Source organism: Mustela lutreola, chromosome 2 (genome assembly GCF_030435805.1).
Source record: "Mustela lutreola isolate mMusLut2 chromosome 2, mMusLut2.pri, whole genome shotgun sequence".
Classification (NCBI taxonomy): Eukaryota; Metazoa; Chordata; class Mammalia; order Carnivora; family Mustelidae; genus Mustela; species Mustela lutreola.
This window is the reverse complement of record NC_081291.1, coordinates 117,968,748-117,991,135: the sequence shown is the minus strand read 5'-3', so window position 1 is coordinate 117,991,135 and position 22,388 is coordinate 117,968,748. Positions and strand designations below refer to the sequence as shown.

Sequence of the window (22,388 nt, the reverse complement as noted above, 5' to 3'; positions counted from 1 at the left end):
TATTGGAAATTCCTCACAAAAATAAAAATAGAGGGGTGCCTGGGTGGCTCAGTGGGTTAAAGCCTCTGCCTTCAGCTCAGGTCATGATCCCAGGGTCCTGGGATCAAGCCCCGCATCCGGCTCTCTGCTCGGCAGGGAGCCTGCTTCCTCCTCTCTCTCTGCCTGCCTCTCTGCCTACTTGTGATCTCTGTCAAATAAAATCTTTAAAAAAAAAAAAATTAAAAATAGAACTACCACATAATCCAGCAATCCCACTTTTGGGTATATATCCAAAAGAACTGAAAGCAGGACCTCAGAGCTATTTGCATATCCATGTTCATAGCAGCGCTATTCACAATAGCCAAGACATAGAAGCAACTCCAATGTGTCTGTCGATGAATGAATGCATGAACAAATATGGTATATATACACAATGAAATAAATTATTTAGCCTCAAAAAGGAAGGAACTCTTATCACAAGCTACAACATGGATGAACCTTGAGGACATTGTGCTAAGTGAAATAAGCCAGTCAAAAAAGGTAAGTACTGTTGGATTCCACTTAAATTTGAGGTTTACAGTCAAATTTACAGAAACAAAGTGGCATGGTGGTTACTAGAGGCTGAGGGGGAGGAGGAAAAGTAAAAAAAGACTTTCAGTTTTACAAGACAAAAAAGTTCTATGTTTCATAACAATGTAAACATACTTAACACTACTGAACTGTCAACTTAAAAATGGCTAACATGGGGAACGCCTGGGTGGCTCAGTGGGTTAAGCCACTGCCTTCGGCTCAGGTCATGATCTCAGGGTCCTGGGATCGAGTCCCGCATCGGGCTCTCTGCTCAGCAGGGAGCCTGCTTCCTCCTCTCTCTGTCTGCCTCTCTGCCTACTTGTGATCTCTCTCTGTCAAATAAATAAATAAAATCTTTAAAAAAAAAAAATGGCTAACATGGTACCTTTTACATTTTTACCACAATTTAAAAAAAAGTTAAACATGAGTACCACATGACCCAATGATTCCACTTGAGGTATATATTAGTAAAAGAAATGAAAACATGGCTACATGAAAATGTACATTAAAAAGCCCACTGCATTATCATAACAGCCAAAAAATGGAAATAACTCAAATGTCCATCAAGAGATAAGTAAACAAAACAGGATATATCCACATAATGGAATATTATCTGACCATAAAAAGAAATGAAGTACTGACACGTGCCCCAACATAGATCAACCCTGAAAACATGACACTAAGTTAATGAAGTGGACACAAAAGGCCACAAAGTTGATTCCATTTACATGAAATGTCCAGAACAGGCAAATCCATAAAGAAAGAAAACAGAGGGGCGCCTGGGTGGCTCAGTGGGTTAATGCCTCTGCCTTCGGCTCAGGTCATGATTCCAGGGTCCTGGGATCATGCCCCGTATCGGACTCTCTGCTCAGCGGGGAGCCTGCTTCCTCCTCTCTCTCTCTCTGCCTGCCTCTCTGTCTACTTGTGATTTCTGTCTGTCAAATAAATAAATAAAATCTTTAAAAAAAAAAAAAAAAAAGAAAAGAAAGAAAACAGATAATGGGCTGCTTAGGGCTGAAGTGAGGACGGGAATGGGGAGTGACTGTTAATAGGTATGGAGTTTCTTTTTGCGATAAAGAAAATGTTCTGGGATTAGATGACAGTTGTACAATCCTATCAATTCAGGAAAAACCACTGAACTGCATACTTTTAAAAGGCAAATTTTAAGATATGTGAAGAATATCTTGATTGAAAGAAATAAACCACAATTTAGAAATCACTGCTTGGTTCAGTAATCTCAGTCCATTTTCCTTAGCCCAAGGAAGGTAAGACCACCTCTTTTTCTCTTTTTCTGAAAAAGGACTCACTATCCCACCTGGAGTCCAGTAGCTAAGTACAGAATACCCTCTGCTCATGTGGTGGGGCAGCTCACCCCCTCCCACAGCTTTTCTACCTGAAGGAAACTAGACCTGGCCAGTCCAGACACTGACCAGTATATACATACATGACAACCAAAGAACTGAGCTCAAGTGGTCCCCTACCTCAGGTTCCCTGAGAACCAGGACTATAGGCACAGGATCACCCTCATACAGGGTTGGCCTCAGATAGTGACTACAATTTCTTATCCTGGGCAGTATCAACAAAACTAGTTAAGCACTGGTCCCACAGCTTCCTGGAGTCAAGAAGAAATACAGAAAGACCATCCACCTTAAAGCCTCCAACTGGGATGCAGATAGTTAGAAAATGATAAGGACAGATGGAAAGAATGGGACAAATTCACAGTAAAGGAGATCAAGACCTTTACAAACTAACCACAGAAGGGGTTATTTCTCTGCATCTTCCCTGTAGATGAGAATATGTAACCTCCTGTGTGAGCAACTTTTAGAAATAAATGACTTAAATGACGTAAAGGATATTTAAATTGGTATATAACTTATTTTAAGATTTCACAACACATAAAATTTTAAATGTATTTAAAATTTTAATTTTAAAATAAATTAAAATTAATTTATAATTACCCTGACCCAACAAGTCTATTTCCAGTAACTCATCCTAAAAACGTGCTTGCAAAGGGTGCAAATATCTCTGTATAACCATATTCACTCCAGTATTATTTATAGAAGACTACAACCAACCTAAATACCCATTAAGAGAAGATTTGCTACATAGTATTCATTGGTATGAACTACTACAGTGCTATCAAAAAGAATATTCTGAGCCCAGGGTGCTGGTAATTTCCATTGCTTGCTCTGGGCGCTAATTACATGGATGTGTTCAGTTTGTGAAAACTGTACATCTGACATGTGCAATATAAATATACTTCAATAAAACAGAACAGACCTACTTGTATCGATACAACGTCCTCTAAAATATTAAGAGAATCAAAAAAAATTCAGATGCAAAGAAGCATCAATACCTATATACAAACTCTTTGGAAGAACACATAAGTGTAACTAAAAAGGCAGTAGTTATTACGGGGAAGTCTCCAGTTACAGAGACTTTTCACTGTTCATATTCTTTAACAGGATTTTAACCTGTTACAATGCACATTTATTCATTTTACAATGACAAAGACTAACCTAAGCAGAAGAAAAGGGCTCCTTTTCATCCCTGAATGCCAGCCTGCTGTCTTGGGACAAGTCACTACCATTTGGGCTCTCAATATAAACACCCAGATACTGTGGGCTGGGAGCAGGCAGTGTGGTTCACCAGAAAGGTAGTTTAATGGTGATATGCTATAGTGGAAAGTGAAAAGATATAACAAAAAGTATATTAAGAATGGAGTTTGGAATGGGCGCCTGGGTGGCTCAGTGGGTTAAGCCACTGCCTTCAGCTCAGGTCATGATCTCGGGGTCCTGGGATCGAGTCCTGCATCGAGCTCTCTGCTCAGCAGGGAGCCTGCTTCCCTCTCTCTCTCTGCCTGCCTCTCTGTCTACCTGTGACCTCTCTCTGTCAAATAAATAAATAAAATCTTAAAAAAAAAAAGAATGGAGTTTGGAAAAAAAAAAGTTTATTCCCCATCACTACTCTTTCTAGCTGTGTTAGCTCAGACAAGTTATTCAACCTCTTTGAGCCTCATTTATCCCATCTGAACAATCAAGAATACCACTAACAGGGCTCTTACAATTAAGATCAATAATAACAGCATGTATGTAAAGTACCTACCCTAGTACTTGAACCTTAACTGGCACTCAAACATTAGTTTTTTCTTTACCCAGAAATAACTTCTGCAACCTGAGAAGTCAAGAATTTCAGGAACAGTGGCAAATTAAAAGGTTAAGATTAGCTAGATCCAGTGAGCACTGTCTTACCAGAAACTTCAGGAACAGCAAAGCAGACCTTAATCCAGTAGGTACAGCTCAAAATCTTTGAAAGGTAGAAGGGTAAAGAAAATTGAAACTAGGGGCACCTGGCAGGTTCAGTTGGTAGACTATGAAACTCTTGATCTCAGGGTTGTGAGTTCAAGCCCCGCATGGAGTGTAGAGGCTACTTAAAAATAAAATCTTAAGAAATAATAAATAAAAAATAAACTTTAGAGGTTGGAGCAGAAGGAGCAAGGCCCTAGGGTGCAGTGGTGACTAACTTTGGAGCTGATGATAGATATGGACTAATAGAGAAAAATGGGGCAATGTTTTCTTAAATTTCTCTTCCCATCCCCTCCTTCATCAAATACAATATTTTGGCAGGTTCTTCTCTCTGTTTTACCTGAATCCCAAAATAGTAAAGTCAGCATTCTGCTGAGCTAACAGGAAAACCTTGCAGGTATGTCACAGGCATACCTGAAAGCTAGAAAGGTAAGGGAAATACTCTCCTTGGGGCTTGCCCAGGGACCTCCAGTATAGGCTTAAAACTCTTGCAGATTAAGGCAACAGAACAGGAGACTAGCTGAAGTGTAAAAGCACCAAGCACAAGTTTTAACTTGAAGAATGCTTCTGGATGTTCCCACAAATAGCAAGTGAACATATAAAAAATTTTTTTCAAAGCAATGTCAAGCTTAGGAAGATATTTCTGTGTAATAATGAAGATTAATACCAGGGGAAAAAAAAAATCCCAAACCAACCAAAGGGGGCTGGGGGAGATCAAAGCCAGTTCCGTAGAACCTGTGAAAAAGTGATTCCCAGGGGCAGCAACTCCTCAGCCTTTAGAAATCACTTAGATAATCTTACAATAAGGATTTAGCATAACTGCTCATGTTTCTGTGGTTCAAAAGCACTTTATACTCAAGTTGCTAGTTAGATCAAAATGTCCGTCTCTCCCTACTGATATGTCCTTTGTGCCAAATAACTGATTTGACTAAGAGAAAAGCAAAAGGCTAGGGTAAAGAAATCGGATTTTCAGTGGTGTCCTAAATACCAACTTCTTTGAATAAGCTATTTACTGGGATGAAAAAATGTTTTAAATTCTGGGTGCCTGGGTGGCTCAGTAGGTTAAGCCGCTGCCTTTGGCTCGGGTCATGATCTCGGGGTCCTGGGATCGAGTCCCATATCCGGCTCTCTGCTCAGCAGGGAGCCTGCTTCCCTCTCTCTGCCTGCCTCTCTGTCTACTTGTGGTCTCTCTCTGTAAAATTAATAAACAAAATTAAAAAAAAAAATAAATTCTGATCCCATGTTTCTTCAAATATTTAATGCCATAAAATCTTCACCATCTTCAAAGAACACTAGGTATCAACTACTTATGAGATACTTTGAAAATATCAAAATTTGGCTACCCTAAGGTTAATTTTTGTTACGTTTAAAAAACAAGCAAATAGGGCGCCTGGGTGGCTCAGTGGGTTAAGCCGCTGCCTTCGGCTCAGGTCATGATCTCAGGGTCCTGGGATCGAGGCCCGCATCGGGCTCTCTGCTCAGCAGGGAGCCTGCTTCCCTCTCTCTCTCTCTGCCTGCCTCTCCATCTACTTGTGATTTCTCTCTGTCAAATAAATAAATAAAATCTTTAAAAAAAAAAAAAAAAAAAAAACAAGCAAATAAACCAAACCTCCTGTTAATCCCAATGAAAACAGATGTGCTATTATAGTGCTATCTTTGAAGGCATCATATTTATTAAGACCTTACTGACTAATCAATTCTACAGTATGGCAATATACCTTTGAAAATCTCAATCCTTTGATTCAAGAGCCCATTCAATAATCATTTACTTAACAGATTTTAATCAAGTGCCTTTAGTGTGTGCAAGACACATGCTAGTTGCTATAACAAAATGAAAACTCTCATTGTCCTCAAGGACATTGCATGTACAAATACATAAGGCAAGTTGTGTTATAAATGATTAAAAAGTGTGGGCCACCTGGAGGGTTCGGTTGGTTAAGTGTCTGACTCTTGATTTCAGCTCAGGTCATGATCTTGGGGTCCTGGGATCAAGCCCGAGGTCAGAGGTTGGGAAGTGGGGGTGGGAGTGTGCTTTAAGGATTTTCACTCAGCAGGAGTCTGCTCTAAGGATTTTCTCCCTTTCCCTCTGCTCCTCCCTCAACTCACACATTAGCGCTCTCTAAAACAAATAGAATCTTTTTTTAAGATTTTATTTATTTCTGTATTTGAGAGAGAGTGAGAGAATGAGAGAGCACGAGCAGGGAGAGTGGCAAAGGGAGAAGCAGGCTCTCCATGAGCAGGGAGCCAATGTGGGCCAATCCCAGGACCCTGACCTGAGATGAAGAATGATGTTTAGCCAACAGAGACATCCAGGTGCTCCTAAAATAAATAATATCTTAAAAAATAAAAAATAAATGATCACAAAGCACAGTGAGTTCAGAAAAATCAAAGCACCTCTGTTATTGGCAAGACCCCCTGACCCACCGAACTCAGGAAACTCCCAGAAGTTTCTGCCTGTCACTTTTATCTTTTAAAAACTAATGAACTGCTGTAACAGAAAAAGAAACATTTGAGGAACAACACTATGCAGATGAATCAGCAAGTGCCTGTTACCTCTGCTTCATTATAATAAAATCTTTTACCCTTCTCGATATTCATCCCAAGCCCTGATAAAAGGAGCCTGTCTACCCCTGTTTAGGGAGTCATGGATTTGGAAATTATTCCGCATGGTATCCTTATTCGTACAAATAAAGATAACTGTGAGGCAACTCCACCTGGTGTAGTCTCTACCTATAGTTCACACAGGAACAAGCTCACTTTGGCCTGGTTACACTTCCTGCAGGAAGCAATGTCCAAACCCTAAGCCTGAAGACCAGTTCAGGTTCCAACACGGAGACAGAAAACGTAAACCTTCTAGACAAAGGAAGGAGCCCAAAGGAGGAAAGATAAGCACCTTTTCTCCTCTTAGGTAGGTAAAGAAGATTAAGAGTACCATTAAGTCTAACCATATTTAAGAAAAAGCAGTATTTTGCTATTATTTCTCTAGAAGATTTTTTCCTATCTGCACAATTGTTAGACTTTCAAATCCATTTCCCCAAATTTCTCAAATAACTAAGTCCATAAAATATTGTACAACTGTTACATTGAAGAGCCAGATTTATCTTTCTGAAAAAATTTACAAAGAACAAAAATTAAATTATCATGGTGACATGCATGGCATGCTTACATTGATTTAATAAATGAAGACTTTAAAAACAGCATGGTGCAGTAAAGAGAAAATTAGCTTTAGAATGAGACAGACCTGGGTTTTGAAACTTAGCTCTACTACTTACTAGCAGTGTGACCTCTGAAAAGTTCCTTCTCTGAAAGCCAGTTTCCTTATTGGTAAAAAGGGAGATAACTACCCGGTAAGCAACCCTGTGAGGTAGGGAGAGAATGTGTATAAAGCATTCTGCATAAAGAAGGTACTTAATCAATGTCCCCTTTAATTTCTTTAAGAGGATAAGTAATTACTCAACCTGTTTCACAAGCTAGGATTCTACAACAAAGATAGATTATTTAATCAGTAACATACTAGATCGAAATTTAAAATAAGTGACCCACTGCATCACGTACACCTTTAAGCCACAATACTTTTTATACTACTACATTAGCCTGAAGGTACAGAGACTGTCGTCTAAACCACTGGTGAGCAGGGTACAAAAGCTGTTGACTGTGACATACTGTACCTTTTGGTTTGATTTCTCTTCCCTTGAATGGCTAAAACGTGTAAGCTAACACAAACCTGTCACAGTCCGCTGGCCATCACTTAGGTTATTCCACCACTTGTTAATCTAAAACAGAAGGAAAATTGCCTATCACCATATGGTAAACACTTTCAGGGTAAGAAAATGAAAAAACAGTGAGAAAATGCTTTGCGCATAAAAAGATTTCTCACGTGCAAAAATTACCAGTACACAGACTTAACAGGTATGTGGTAAAATGGACACACATGGGCTTTAGTCTACATTCTCCACAGAGTCACTGTTTAGCTCTGTGACCTCAGACAAATTACTTCTAAACTTCAGTTTTCTGATCTATAAAATGGAGACAGTAGATACGGAGCAATATTGTTGTGAGGAATATTAATAACAAAGCACCCAGCACACTATCAGAGAGATACAGGTATCAAGCTTACGTGATTTATTCACCAGGTCCAATCTAGTTTTAAAATTCTAACCAAAATATTTTCTAAAACAACCTTTTAAGGTATAGTAACTTGAGGTTCAAAAAAAGAGAAGCCTAATCTTTCAGAGACACACTGAAATATGCCTAGGATTTGCTTTATAGTAATCAGTGGCAGGGCAGAAAAGGAAACAAAGAGGACTAAATGAAACAAAGTTGGCCCCAATAATCACTAAAGGTGGATGACAGGCATTCATTATATTTTTTCTCTTTTTTTATATTTGTTTGAAATTTCTCCATGATTAAAGTTTTAAAATAAAGGGGCGCCTGGGTGGCTCAGTGGGTTAAAGCCTCTGCCTTCAGCTCGGGTCATGATCCTGGGGTCTTGGGATGGAGCCCCACATCGGGCTCTCTGCTCCGCCGGGAGCCTGCTTCCTCCTTTTTCTCTCTGCCTGCCTCTCTGCCTACTTGTGATCTCTGTCAAATAAATAAATAAAATCTTAAAAAAAAATAAAAAAGTTTTAAAATAAAAAATATATTCTAATTATGATATTAAACCACACTTTGGATACTAATACAGAAATCTGAGGTTAAAAAAAGTTACAGACCCATATATAATCATGCCATTTTTATATTTATAATTTGTGTATGAGCTTTCAAACCTTATTCCCCACACATGTAGCAGTATGGCAGGGGTTCCCAGGGCTTTCACTTCCCATGTTATATATAGATATTGTTTTAATTTTAACGGGCATGGATTTTATATTTTATAACCTATCATTTCACTATAAACCAATCCATCTTTGGATAAAGATTATGTCTTTTGCTTACATCACTTTTCACCATTCTAGGGAACCATGTGAACCATCAAAACTATAACATAGGGCACCTGGGTGCCTCGGTTGTTTATACATCCAGTTCTTGGTTTCAGCTCAGGTCATGGTCTCAAGGTGGTGAAATTGAGCTCCACACTCAGGGTAGAATCTGCTTGAGATTCTCTGCCTCTCCTCTCCACCTGCCCTCCCCTGCTCAAGCACATGTATGTATTTGCACTTGCACATGCGCGCACTCTCTCTCTCATTCAAGCTCTCCAAAATAAAATCTTCCAAAAAAAAAAAAAAAAACTTTCTAATATAGACATGCTGGAAACCTGTAGCTTTCTAAGGAATCCAGGATTATGGAACAGATCAGTGTTACTATCTTCTCAAACACACGGTGCTGAATAAATCAGTTAGCTACTGTCACTTTCACCTGCAAATAATTATACCCATTGTCCTTCTGACACAAAGCCTACTAAAACAGCTAAGGTTCAGGCTTTCTGCATACGTCTATGAGGAAAATGAAGAATGAATACTTCTTTATACTTCGAAGAACCTTGAATTACCATTAGGAGAAAATTAAGAGGTCAGCAACCTTTTCTCAAGTGCAGACGCATGTGTCATCAAAAAAAAAAGAGCAACAGGGGCGCCTGGGTGGCTCAGTGGGTTAAGCTGCTGCCTTTGGCTCAGGTCATGATCTCAGGGTCCTGGGATGGAGTCCCACATCGGACTCTGCTCAGCAGGGGGCCTGCTTCCCTTCCTCTCTCTGCCTGCTTCTCTGCTTACGTGTAATCTCTGTCTGTCAAATAAATAAATAAAATCTTAAAAAAAAAAAAAAAAAAGAGCAACAAAACAAACAAAAACAAACCCAAAACAAAAGTGCATGAAAACCAAATGAACCACATATTAACTTAGGGCCTCAATGCTCAGTAAGTATTGTCAAGTGAAATAAATATGTTTTATCTTAAAGGCAGTGCTGGTAAAAAATGAGTTAAGCAACTGAAAGAGGGTCACCAGCTTGCGTGTAAAATTATGGAAAGGTCTATATTTGTACCTTTTTCTTGCATCCTCATTCTCTGGGCAGTTAGAAATACTCCACAGTGGGTATTTATCAGAGGTATGTAAACATGTCACAGAGAGGCTTTTTAAAATCCACATAATATCTCTACATCTAAGACACAGATGCTTAGTAGCCCTTAAACTTTAGTATAGCTGAGACCCCTAACACATTAATTTTTAGCAACTATCCACAGTGATTTTTGATACGTACAATACTGCCAGATATACAAAGCATGGATACTCACTTCAATGCAATGACTCTAAAAAAGATCAAGTTCAGTAACTTTGTATCTACTGATCTAAATGTTATCAATCACTAACACTTCACAAATAACCAGACTTCAAAACTTGCGCTCAACTAGAACAAAGAAAGCCATGTTTATCTTTACCTCCTTTCTGATGTCTCCTTCCTTTTGTGGTCTTATGCTATCCAGCCAATCAGCTTTTATACCATCAAAGTAACTCTGGACCCTGGATTTCAGTGATTCATACTGCCAAATAGCAGCTGATCCAAATGCACAGCCTGTAAACTATACAAAATTAATATATCACAAAATAAATTCAAGAGAGAAAGATCAACACAGAGTTCCAAGGACAGTATTTCATTTTCATTGCTTCTTACAAAACCAAGAGAAGGAACAGGAACATTAGGCATAGTGAAACCTTATTAGGTGAAGAGAATACTTAACTATTTATTAACTTTACTATACCCTGGGGCCTGTTTACAGCTAGAAATTTCAAATAAAATTCAAAATATCGCATGAAATGTTATCTCAAATAAGAGGCCCATAAGTTTCTTCTCCAGGGCATACATAAGTGAACCAGATTCTAACAGCAATTATTAGAGGCACCTGGGCGGCTCAATAGGTTAAGCTTCTGATTCTTGATTTCCACTCAAGTCATGATCTCAGGGTGGTGAGCTAAAGCTCTATGATTGGGTCCATGCTCAGTGTGAAGGCTGCTTAAAATTCTTTCCCTCCACACCTCCCAACTCACGCAAGTGCATTTGCGCTCTAAAAACTAAAAATAATAATAGCAATTATTAAATTCATGTTCTCCCATCATCATTTATGACCCCAGACACCACCCATATCCTTTAAGTTCCCCTCCCCTTGTCTTTAAGCAAGCCCAAATAAGACAAACAGTATTTCACTACTATAGCAGCAGCAAGGTAGGTAACTCCTAGTTGCATAAGCACTTACCCCAACAGTAAAAAACAAGGGCTTTACAAGGGTCCTTATAGGATAGGGAGAAGGATAAAAGACTGTTTCTTCTACGGGAGGAATCAAAGCACTTCTCTTGTATGCTTCACCACTTGTTCCTGTGTCTGATCTTCGAGGTTCAACCTTCCTGGGTGCTTTTCTGAATCCACATTTTTGCTGAATAAAAAAGTTAAACCTTGAAGGGGAAAATAAGAGATTAGCAACAGCTGCATTTTGCAAACATCAACCTCCATAAGCCTCACTCTTTGGCCTACATCATCAACATCTCAGTTTATTCTCACCCTATAGCCCCAAAGAAGCCAACATGCCTACTCTGAGCTAGGATTCTAAGTCAAAACACAGAACTGTGCCCTTCCAAAAAAGGAGATGTAGACACTCAAACTATGGGAACTTTAAAGGGAACCTGTTAGGGCTGTTAACTGTGTATCAATCAGAAAAATCATTTGAATGACTCCCCTATACACAGTATGCAGTCTGGTAAAAGGCTGGAGAATTCCAAGTTGTCAGTTTGAATCTGCACAAAATGGTTTTGTTATTTTGTTTGAAGTATGGTCAATTTCCAGAACAAACATTTAAATGTAAGTATTATCAAACATTCAAATGTAAGTATCATCCTCAAGGGCACTCCAAATTCAAATAATTGCTTTCTTTTATAGAAGTACTATCATTCTAAGTCGATGGATTTTCCCTACTTCTCCCCATGTTTTTTTCACTCAGTTCTAGGGACACCCACCAAATGTTTTGTAAAGGGTTTTGTTGCTTTGAGCCCTCACAGCCATACCTTAAAACATTTGACACTACTGATCACACTTACCAGCCCTACCTAGTTCCTATAAGATTGCATTCCCTATTCAAATTCACTTTCCTGATGGCTTCTCCTCTTTTCACCTATCCCTTAGTGACAGATATCCTCATAGGCTCCATTAGTTCTTTTACATGTTCTCTATTCAAACTCAATCCATATAAATTCATGAAGAATTTTTTAACACTTCCCCTACACTGACAAAGCAGAGGCCCTTTCCTGTTTGTTCTCATCGTACTCTAAACATACCATCCTCGTAAACTCAAAGCTCCTTGAAAGCAGAAATCAGGTCTTCCAACACTTCAGTTGACTAAGAGAATAAATGTATTTCTGTGGCCAATATGACTTCTAAGTAAATGATTCAAATATATTTCTTTAGTCCTAACCTCAATCTTCTGGCCTTGTATTTCAAACTATATATTGAGTATTTCCATTTGGATATGCTCTCAATTACTTTAAAACCAATATATTCAAAAGGAAACTCCTCCTCTATAACAGCTCCATTTTCTGACTTCCTCATTCTTTCAGAGGGACAACAGTTTATCAATCACTGAGGTTAAAAACCTAGATGTCATTTCGGTGTTCTCGCCTTTATTCTTTTCCATCCAATTAAAAGCCAACTCTGTCAAATAAAAACTTTTTTTTCATTCCTAGTTCCTCACTTCATGCCTGTTTAACTGCAAACATTTTACCATGTTGCATGTTGTTCCTTTATCACTTTTCCCCAAACATTCAATGGTCCCTCAAATGCCTTCTCAGAGTGTCAAAAATCTCTCCCAAATTCCAAATTCCCATTCAACTCCGCTCATGCCTTCTGACCTGGAATACTCTACTTTTTCCTAACATACCTCATTGCTTCCTATATTGCCCCATTCCAATTCACTCCCTTGCTTTAAACCCCACAATGATTCTTCATCCTCCCAGCAATGCTCAGCAATGCTACTCCCTTGGTATATCCCTTTGTTAACACTATTGTGCCCCTGAAAATTCATTTTTCTCCTCCCAGGAAGCCTTCATCAACTAGGGTGGGTGTCTCCTTTATACTCGCAGAGTTCCAAAGCATCCTGCATAGACTTTTCGACTTATGTCTATTATTGCCTGTACCACAACTGGAAAATTACTTTTGTATTCACTCTTTACCACCAAGCCCAGTCCCTAATAAAGAAAAGGTCAATAATTATCTGTTAGAAAAAAGAAGGGGGTCAAGAATGACTTAGTTCTATTTTGAGTAACTGAAAGGAAGGTGGTACTATTCGCCAGGACAAGGAAGCTCAGAAACACCAAAATAGGGAACTGTAAGATAAGGCATGAAGAATTCCATCTTGGGCAGTATTTCAAATGCTTGTGGTCATGGTAGCTCTTATTTCTAGTAGCTAAAAACCAGAACTGTCAAAAGGGGAAAGGACAAACTGTGGTATATTCATACAATGGAGTACTACTCAGCAAAGAAACTACTGATCACACATTATAGAGGAAACTCAAAAACACTGTTGAGCAAAACAATGTTTCTCTTTAGGTGGTGGTTCCACAGGTATATACATTCATCAGAATCCATGGCTATGCACTTTATAGTTACAAAAATAAAGTATTGCTAGCATTTGTAGGATACCCAGGTGGTGTCTAGTAGGCGTCTGGAAAAAACCAAAACTCAGAAAAATGGCATAGTGACTATTACTACTATTCACTTGCCTAGTATGCTCTTTCTTCAACACTGAGTCCACTCCACAGTTTCACTTCTCAGAAGTCACATGGTGAGGATGGGTTATGGCAATAAAGTAATTTGCCTTGAGGGGCGCCTGGGTGGCTCAGTGGGTTAAGCCGCTGTCTTCGGCTCAGGTCATGATCTCAGGGCCCTGGGATCGAGTCCCGTATCGGGCTCTCTGCTCAGCAGGGAGCCTGCTTCCTCCTCTCTCTCTGCCTACCTCTCTGCCTACTTGTGATCTGTCTCTGTCAAATAAATAAATAAAATCTTAAAAAAAAAAAAAAGTAATTTGCCTTGAAACTTCAATAATCCATAATTTATACTTCCAAATAAGTGCTATTTCTTTCAAGTAAATCTATTTTGAAAAGTGATGTACTTATTCAAAAAAGCCAATGTTGCTCTGAATAACTCTGAACTCCCTTCATGGCTCTCTTACTAGTATTAAGAATATCCTTTGCCAAATACAGTTAAACAGCTAATCCCAAATCTGTATTTCTTTTTCTCTTGCCTTTTTCTACAGAGGCTAGAAAGGTAAATATCTTCACTTTTCCAGCCTCCTTTAAGGCATAGGGTGGCCATATTACAGAGTTCTGACAAAATGAGAGACAAGAATTTTTATGTACCTCTAGGAATGATTTATCTATAAAAATGGACATTTCAGCAATGTCATACCTCTGCCCCTTCTTTTTGCCTTGAATAAGGAATGTAATAACTAGATTTCTTCAGGCAGTTACCCAGAATGCCAAAAGAAAGGCTAAGGGATTCAAACACTAACCTTGATAATTTTGAGCTAGGCAGACAGTAGCCACTTACCTCTACTATATTATGCTAACTATACCCCCTCACTTACTTAAACAGTAGATTTACTTATAGCCAAATGCATCACTATTAACACCTTTAATGTGGGAAATGTTAATCCTTTACAATTGGATTTAATTTTTATTTATTTTGGGGGGGGATTTAATTTTTATTAAACAATTCAAGATAACATAGAGCTGGGTTAGTAAAATAAAGTACTACCACCACTTTGGGGCCAAAAAACAAAGGTGTGACATAAAGTAACAGGAATATGTTCCCTTTACTTTTTTTTAAGATTTTATTCATTTGTCAGAGACACAGAGAGGGTGCAAGCGCACAAGCAGGAGGAGCAGCAGGCAGAGGGAGAGGGAGAAGCAGACTCCACACAAGTGGACCCTGGGACCATGACCCAAGCCGAAGACAGATGTTGAACCGACTGAGCACCCAGGTATCCTGAATATGTTCCCTTTAAAGATCACAATTTGTAACTAAGTGTTGTTTTCTGGCTTTTCTTTTCTTATTAGACCAAGAAATGTGAAAGATGAGATTATTTTATATTGTCAGTAGTGTAATAATAGAAGACAAGTATTCACTTGGCTCGAATAAAGATTACTTTTTCTACAGTTCATCACCTCATTTAAAATTCTGAAGTGCAATGTTTGAAAAGGAGCATAAACACACCAGCAATCTGGGAATCTAAACTTGAAGCAAAGCCAGACCTTTTGCCTAGAACAGTATTTACCTTAGACATACGTGTGGGGCCAAGGACATGGAGAATATATTACACAAGTTAGCCTGGGGTTAAGGTCAGATGCAGAATACATATATTAAGAATATATACACGTACTGGGGAATTACGGTTGGACACATAGAACTTGTTTGACAGAACTAAGTACAATGTATTGGTTCACCATACACCTATTTCTATTAACTAGCACACATTCATAAGCCACAGGGGCCGGAAAGCTAAAAGCTTCATTTCGCAGGTATCCTTTTGGTCATTGTTACACTGGTTCAATACCTGAAGTCGGAATTGAGTTTAGTAAGAAAGCAAGATAATGCATTGATTTGATTTGCAAGTGAAAATAATGGTGAAGACAGCTTAGTACTTACTCTGGTCAGCAGATCCTGATTTGACAGAAACTTCCCCAGTTGTCTCATGTATTATTGCAAACCACCCTAAAACTTAACTGTCCTGATACCAATATTATTTCTCAAGACTTTATAAGTTAGCCACCCTCAACTGGGCAGTCCTTCCTGTCTCCCCTAGAGTCACTCATGCAATCTGTCATTTGGGTGCTCAACTGGAGATGGGCAGTCGAAGCTGGCTTCACTCCCACACCAAGAGCTTGGACTGGTCGTCAGTCAGCCGGAATGGCCTCTCAGTAATCAACCGGCTAGGAGTGGGAGTGGGAGTAGTATTCTAAGAGGGGAAAAAAGTAGAAGCTGCAAGGCCTCTTGAGGCCCAGACTGTGGACCTTGCACATTATTTCTGCCACTTGCTAATGATCAAAGCAAATCACAAGACCAACCCAGGGAAATCGACAACTCTGGAGGAGAGGAGCTGTGAATTATTACAACCATGTATTTTAATCTACCACATCAGTTGCAGCAGAGACAGTTATGACCATGAAAGCTTAGTCTTAGAACAGTAGTGCTCAATCCTGGTTCCTGAAGAGCAGCAGAACATGCCACTTTGCCATAAGGACTATCTTGGACTGAGGGCCAATGAGAAGCAGATACAATTAAAACTCTCTGCTCTGCCCCCATCTACCTAAAAGCAGGATATAATTTTGTGAAGGTATACCCACTACCCTCTACCAGGAAAAACAGAATCATGAGACAACTCTAGACCCTTATGTGCTCAGAGAAGGCACCAAAAAAAATTTACTAAGTGCCCTTATATCCATTAGTTCCCTGATATATTGCCTCCTCAGTTTGCTGCCCTAGGAACGAAGTCCTTTTCCCTTCTCTTGTCATTTCTCTAAAACTTTGCTGTTCTTTCTTTAAAACGCAATGTAAGCCCAAATTCTAACCATCCTTTGTATTACTCACCAAGGAGTACTGCCATGTGTATATGCAATGGACATATTCATAAGCTGGTTTTTCTCTTGCTAATCTATCTTTTCTCAGTCTAATTTACAGAGCCAACGAACCTAAGACTGGTAGAGGGAAAACAGCTTTTGTTTCCCTATACTACATATTAGAAGTGCCTAGTGAGCTCTTAAATATTTTGTTCTATGGCTCCACTTCATAGCAATTAGAGTCTCCAGAGGCGGGACAAAGGCATCAGTATTTTAAAGAGGGTGATTTTCATATTCACCCAGGGTTGATCTACCTCAGGTTTAGGGAAAACTTTAGTATACATACAAATCACCTGGAGATCTTGCTGATATCAGATTCTAAATCACTAAGTCTGGGGTGGGGAAAATATGAATTCTGCATTTCTAAACAAACTCACAAACTGACAAACTTCTGCTTGCAGAGTGGTTTGGGCCTGCCAGCTACGAATGGTTTTTGAATTTTTTTTTTTTTTTTAAAGATTTTATTTATTTATTTGTCATAGAGAGAGAAGCGAGAGCAAGCACAGGCAGACAGAGTGGCAGGCAGAGGCAGAGGGAGAAGCAGGCTCCCCGCCAAGCAAGGAGCCCGATATGGGACTCGATCCCAGGACGCTGGGATCATGACCCGAGCCGAAGGCAGCCGCTTAACCAACTGAGCCACCCAGGCGTCCCATGGTTTTTGAATTTTTAAAGAGTGATATAAAGTAAAAGAGTATGTGACAGAGACCATATGTGGCCCTGTCATTTTCTATCTGGCCTTTCACAAAATAAGTTTGCCACTCCTGTCCTAGATAATGCCTAAAGTGCTAGTTCACAAACCACTTTTAATAGCAAGGAGCAAGAACTTAATCCCTAACAAAATTTCTACTTAAATTTGAATGGTTATTTACTGGGTAATCCTATCTACCAGGACTAACAAGAATTCAAATTTTAACAAAGAATTCGAACGCAAAAGTTTCATCATAGAGGACAATAGAGAGAGTTTCCTCACCAACTCCCAGCATCCAGGTCCTTTCCCCCCTCTCCTAATAGTACACTGGAATTTCCAGCCATTTGGCTGGGAGAGGCACACCAAGCTCCTGACTGGCTTTAGCCAATCTATAGACTCCACTCTCTGACAATTTCAAGGGATTCAAGAATGGACATGAATCCCAATCAGGCCAATCTGGTCCAGTGAATTTCAAGATTTTGTCTGTAATACTGGAAAACTTTTTCTGCTGGATGTGAACCTAGAAGTATAGAGCCCCAAGAACTTCTGACAGCCATCTTACGACAAGGAGAGCATGTTGAGAAAATAAAGCCAACGTCTGGGAAGCAGAGCCAAGCCCTGGAGAAAAATGGAATCCTGGTGACAATCTAAAACACCAAATCTTGCCTCATTAGAAGCCAGTCCTACTTCTGGACTTTTTTTTTTTTTTTTTTACGATTTTATTTATTTGACAGAGAGAGAGAGAGAGATCACAAGCAGGCAGAGAAAAGAGGGGGAAGCAGGCTCCCCGCTGAGCAGAGAGCCCAACGCGGGGCTCAATCCCAGGACCCTGAGATCATGACCTGAGCCGAAGGCAGAGGCTTTAACCCACTGAGCCACCCAAGCGCCCTGACTTCTGGACTTTTTAACTGCATAAACCAATAAATTTTCCTAATTTGCTTAGGAATTTGGTTGGAGTTGGGTTTTCAATTACTACAAAACTGCTTTTAGATGAAGTACTTCATCACACCTTATATGACAAGGTACATTCTGCCCTTATGGAGCTTTTGTTCTACATTTCTTAAAATGCAAAAACATGGAAAAGCATGATAAATGTTTCTAATTCCAAATGTTTGAGACCATATTTACAAGCTTAGGCTCTTTAGCTCTACTCATTCATATTGGTGCAAAAGATGGAAAAATAAATGTCTTAGGGGCACTTGGATGGCTCCGTCGTTAAGTACCTGCTTTCAGGTCAGGTCACGATTCTGGAGTCCTGGGATCAAGCCCCGCGTAAGGTTCCCTGCTCAGCAAGCAGTCTGCTTCTCCCTCTACCCTTTACCCCTCCACCAAATAAATACATAAAAATCTAAATAAAAAAACAAAACAAAACAAAAAAACTTAATGAATCACTCACCTGAAATAAGTTCAGAAACCAAAGAGAAACAACATGATAAAATGGATGGTACAGAGAGTGGAATGGGAGGAAAGAGTCATTAGAGGTATATACCAACTCATGAAGGCAGACCTGCCTTTTAGCTCTGCTGCTTTGGTCCTTCCACCAATAACCAGTCATTTGTGAAACCATAATGTGCTCAAAGTGGGAAGATCTCATCAATATCTGACTTACTACTAGTCATATAATTGTTATGGTTCAGTTTTTTTTTTTTTTTTTTTAAGATTTTACTAATTTATTTGACAGACAGAGATCAAGTAGGCAGAGAGGCAGGTAGAGAGGAGGAAGCAGGCTCCCCGCTGAGCAGAGAGCCCGATGAGGGGCTCTATCCTAGGACCATGACCTGAGCCAAAGGCAGAGGCTTTAACCTACTGAGCCACCCGGGTGCCCTATGGTTCAGTTTTTTAACATGATCCCCTAACTTTTAAACAGAAAAAGTCATACCTATGTATAAATTGGCTTAATGGTGAGTGAAAACATAGTTTTGTGAATTTTTAACAGTGCAACTTAGATATATGTACAAGTCAGCACTGATGTCTATGTTTCTAAAGATTTTTATGAAGTAGAAATGGCCTGCTGTTCAAATGGAGATAACATATGTCCAAGCATACACACAATAGATTCATTCCACTTTAAAAGAAAATAAATGTATTTAGGGGAGTGGGGAATTCTACATAAACATTTGCATGACAAAATTTTCTTAAAACTCATCTGGAGTCAATAAATGGTAGATTAAACAGGGAAAATAACTGAACCACCAACTACTCTCTTAGTTTCATACAACTGAAATTATGCAGGCTTCTTTTAAGCCTAAACCATTTCTTAGAAGTGCTGCCAGAAATTTGACAATGGTAAAATTTCTAAAGAGCCTGAGATTTTTTCCTTTGTCTGTAGAGAGACAGATAGTTAATATTTTAGTTTTTATGAAGAAAACAAATGTCACATACTGTTTTGCTTTACACCCCTTTAAAAACGTAGAAACCATTTTTAGCTGGTGGGCTGCACTGGGCCTGCCACAGTTTACAGAACTCTTATATCATTACCTATATGGCAAATTCTCAGCCATACTTCAGGCCTATCACATCAGAAACACAAGGATTGGGCCCAGAACTCTGCTTTTTTAACTCTGCTTTTTATCTCTAACTTCATTCTTCTGTATACTAATCTTAGAACCACAGGAAGTCAAAGCAGACCAAATAAAGTTACATACAAGGTAACTCATTCTTCCTATTAAGTGCTTATTTCCAGAGGTGAGCGGGTAAATACTCTATTTCAGGTTTACCTACATTCTCTTGAAACGCATATTTTTCTATGCAACCACAAAAATGTCATTTTCGAACTTTACAAATAAACAGAAAACGTAAAAAAAAAAAAAAAAAGGGGCTAATTGTCAACATCACACCTTCATTTGTTTTTTGTTTTGTTTTGTTTCAAATGGTCTCCATTTTATACTGGAGGCTCTTCATTAATCAAGTTATAGTTCCTTTGCTTTCCCTTCCTAACACATATTTTTAATATTACCACACCTGTTGCTTCCTGATAGCCATATTCATTCCTCCTCCTCCCCCTCGAACCATGCAATTTTGGCTGGGATTTGGAATAAATTCTGCAATTTGGACAGCTGAAATCTATCACTACTTCCACCTGACCTCCTCATTCTCCGTCTCCCCAGGAGTTTAAGATTAGCGCCTGAAGCTCCAAATTAAGGTGTATGAAGTTAAGCTACAATGTAGGCAAGTTTTCACAAATCCCTAATCCAATTCACCTGGGAGTGCTTGCAAGCACTACAGGTTCTTCCACTTCCCCGCACCCCCCACCCCCAACTTCTGACTTGACAGAACTAGGCTGGGACCTGGGAAATATAGTCTACAAACACTCTGGGTGATTCTTAAAATTAAGCAATGGCTCCACCATATTGGAGCCATTGGAGCCTCAGTTATTTGCCACTGGCTAGCCCCTCTGTTGAACATTCTACCTAAACTTGCTACCATCAATCAGATGGAATTTCAGGCATCTGGAACCAACTCAGAAAACCGAGAAGGCTGCAACTCTGGATTAAAGAACAGGGGCACCTGGGTGGCTCAGTGGGTTAAGCCGCTGCCTTCGGCTCGGGTCATGATCTCAGGGTCCTGGGATCGAGTCCCGCGTCGGACTCTCTGCTCAGCAGGGGGCCTGCTTCCCTCTCTCTCTCTCTCTCTGCCTGCCTCTCTGTCTACTGTGATCTCTCCCTGTCAAATAAATAAATAAAATCTTTAAAAAAAAAATAAAAATAAAGAACAGGAACAAATTTCCAGTAAAAAACACATCAAGCTCTTGGACAGCTGAGGGACTTTTCTCCTCTTCAGAATGGACTTAAAAGCAGCAAATACTGATGAAGCATACTCTTCATACAGCTTCTACTGGGGAAAACCAGTACTTTCGTTTTCTTTCCAAATCAACTGGAAACTATTCTAAGCTCTCCATTCTTCAACAGAAAAGCCTCTCTTTTGACTGTGAAGAAGGCAAATGCCCTTGGACTCCGTCTTCCCTTAGTTCTCTAAACGCTGACGAAAGTAACTTGAAGTAGAACACAGGTTTATAAAGACTGATAGAGAATCGGTTCTGCCATTGCATCATCTGTGTAACTGCTTCACTTAAAAAATGGGTCCAATACCTTCTTCGCGGGATTATGAGGCGCGGCACGCAGCCCTCAGAGACTATTTCCCCTTCCCCTCACGTCCTTCCCGAGGGGAAAGGGGTAGACCGCGCGGGCTCACGGAAAGCTGCGCCGGGGTCGGTCACTGGGCACCCCGGCTGGGGGCACGGTGGCACGGCGAGAAGCGAGGGCTGGCGAGGCGAGAGGGGAAAGTGGGACAGAGAGAGGAAGAGATGGGTGAGGGCAAGGCCGACCCACAGGCCTGCGTGGCCTGCGCCCCCGAGGATGCTCGGCCGAAGCTGAGGGTCCGAGGGGAAAGAAGCCCGGAGCGGCGGTCATTACCTGCGTCCGAGCAGTCGCGGCGGGGCCACGGCCGCAGTGAGCTCCTCGCAGCTGCGGCCGCCCGCCGGCTGAGCCCACGCCTGGCCACAGCCCCAGCCTCTCTGTGCCCAGCCTCGCCACGCCATCTTCCCAACCTCTGCCCCACCATGGCCCGACCTTACCAACCCCTGCCGCGGAACCACTTCCGGGGCGAGCGGGGGGCGGGGGGGGGGGGTGCAAAAATTTTTAAAAAGACCATAGAGCTCCAGGTGCAGTCTAGAGCGCCCCCACGCCCCGCCGAGCCGAAGCTCCACGCCCCGGAGGGCTGCGCGGGCGCCGCTGGGTGCTCCCGGCCCGGCGAGCCTGGACGCGGGGCTGGCGCGGGACAACGCCTGGACCTCCATCCGGTTTGCCGATGAGGTTCAGAGGAAAAAGAGAAGGGAAAACTAGCATTTATTGAGTAACGCCACATATCAGGCACTTAACCTAAGTGAGTGCCCTTTTTCTTTTCTCTTTCTTTTTTTTTAAATATATTTTTATTTGTTTATTTGACAAGAGAGAGGGAACACAAGCAGGGAGAGTGGGAGAGGGAGAAGCAGGTTTCCTGCCGAGCAGGAAGTCCTGTGAGGGACTCAGTCATGACCCCAGACCCTTAATGACTGAGCCACCCAGGCCTCCCCTAAGTTGCTGCTTTGACCCTCACCAAACACTTGAGGCGGATAGTATCACCACTGTCTTACAGAGGCTCCGAGAGGACTGGAGGAACCATCATTGCATCATTGCACCTATGTTATTTTTCTTTTTTCTGCATCTCACCGTTTCATATTATTTTTTTAGAGAGAGAGAAAACGCTTGCGGGGGATTG

At 40.5% G+C, this 22,388-nt stretch overlaps 1 protein-coding gene across 2 annotated transcripts in view; it reads right to left on the bottom strand.

The window, feature by feature from the left end:
* PARL (presenilin associated rhomboid like) overlaps positions 1–21,725 on the bottom strand; it is a 49,002-nt gene extending 27,277 nt beyond the window's left edge. For both annotated transcript variants that reach the window (XM_059163342.1, XM_059163343.1), the window contains exons 1-4: positions 21,545–21,725; positions 11,038–11,233; positions 10,225–10,365; positions 7,579–7,627 (exon numbers count right to left, since the gene is read on the bottom strand). In XM_059163342.1, the coding sequence (XP_059019325.1) occupies positions 7,579–7,627; positions 10,225–10,365; positions 11,038–11,233; positions 21,545–21,669 (511 nt within the window). In that variant the 5' untranslated portion in view covers positions 21,670–21,725. The remainder of the gene's footprint in view (positions 1–7,578; positions 7,628–10,224; positions 10,366–11,037; positions 11,234–21,544) is intronic.
* Positions 21,726–22,388: the final 663 nt, after the last annotated feature.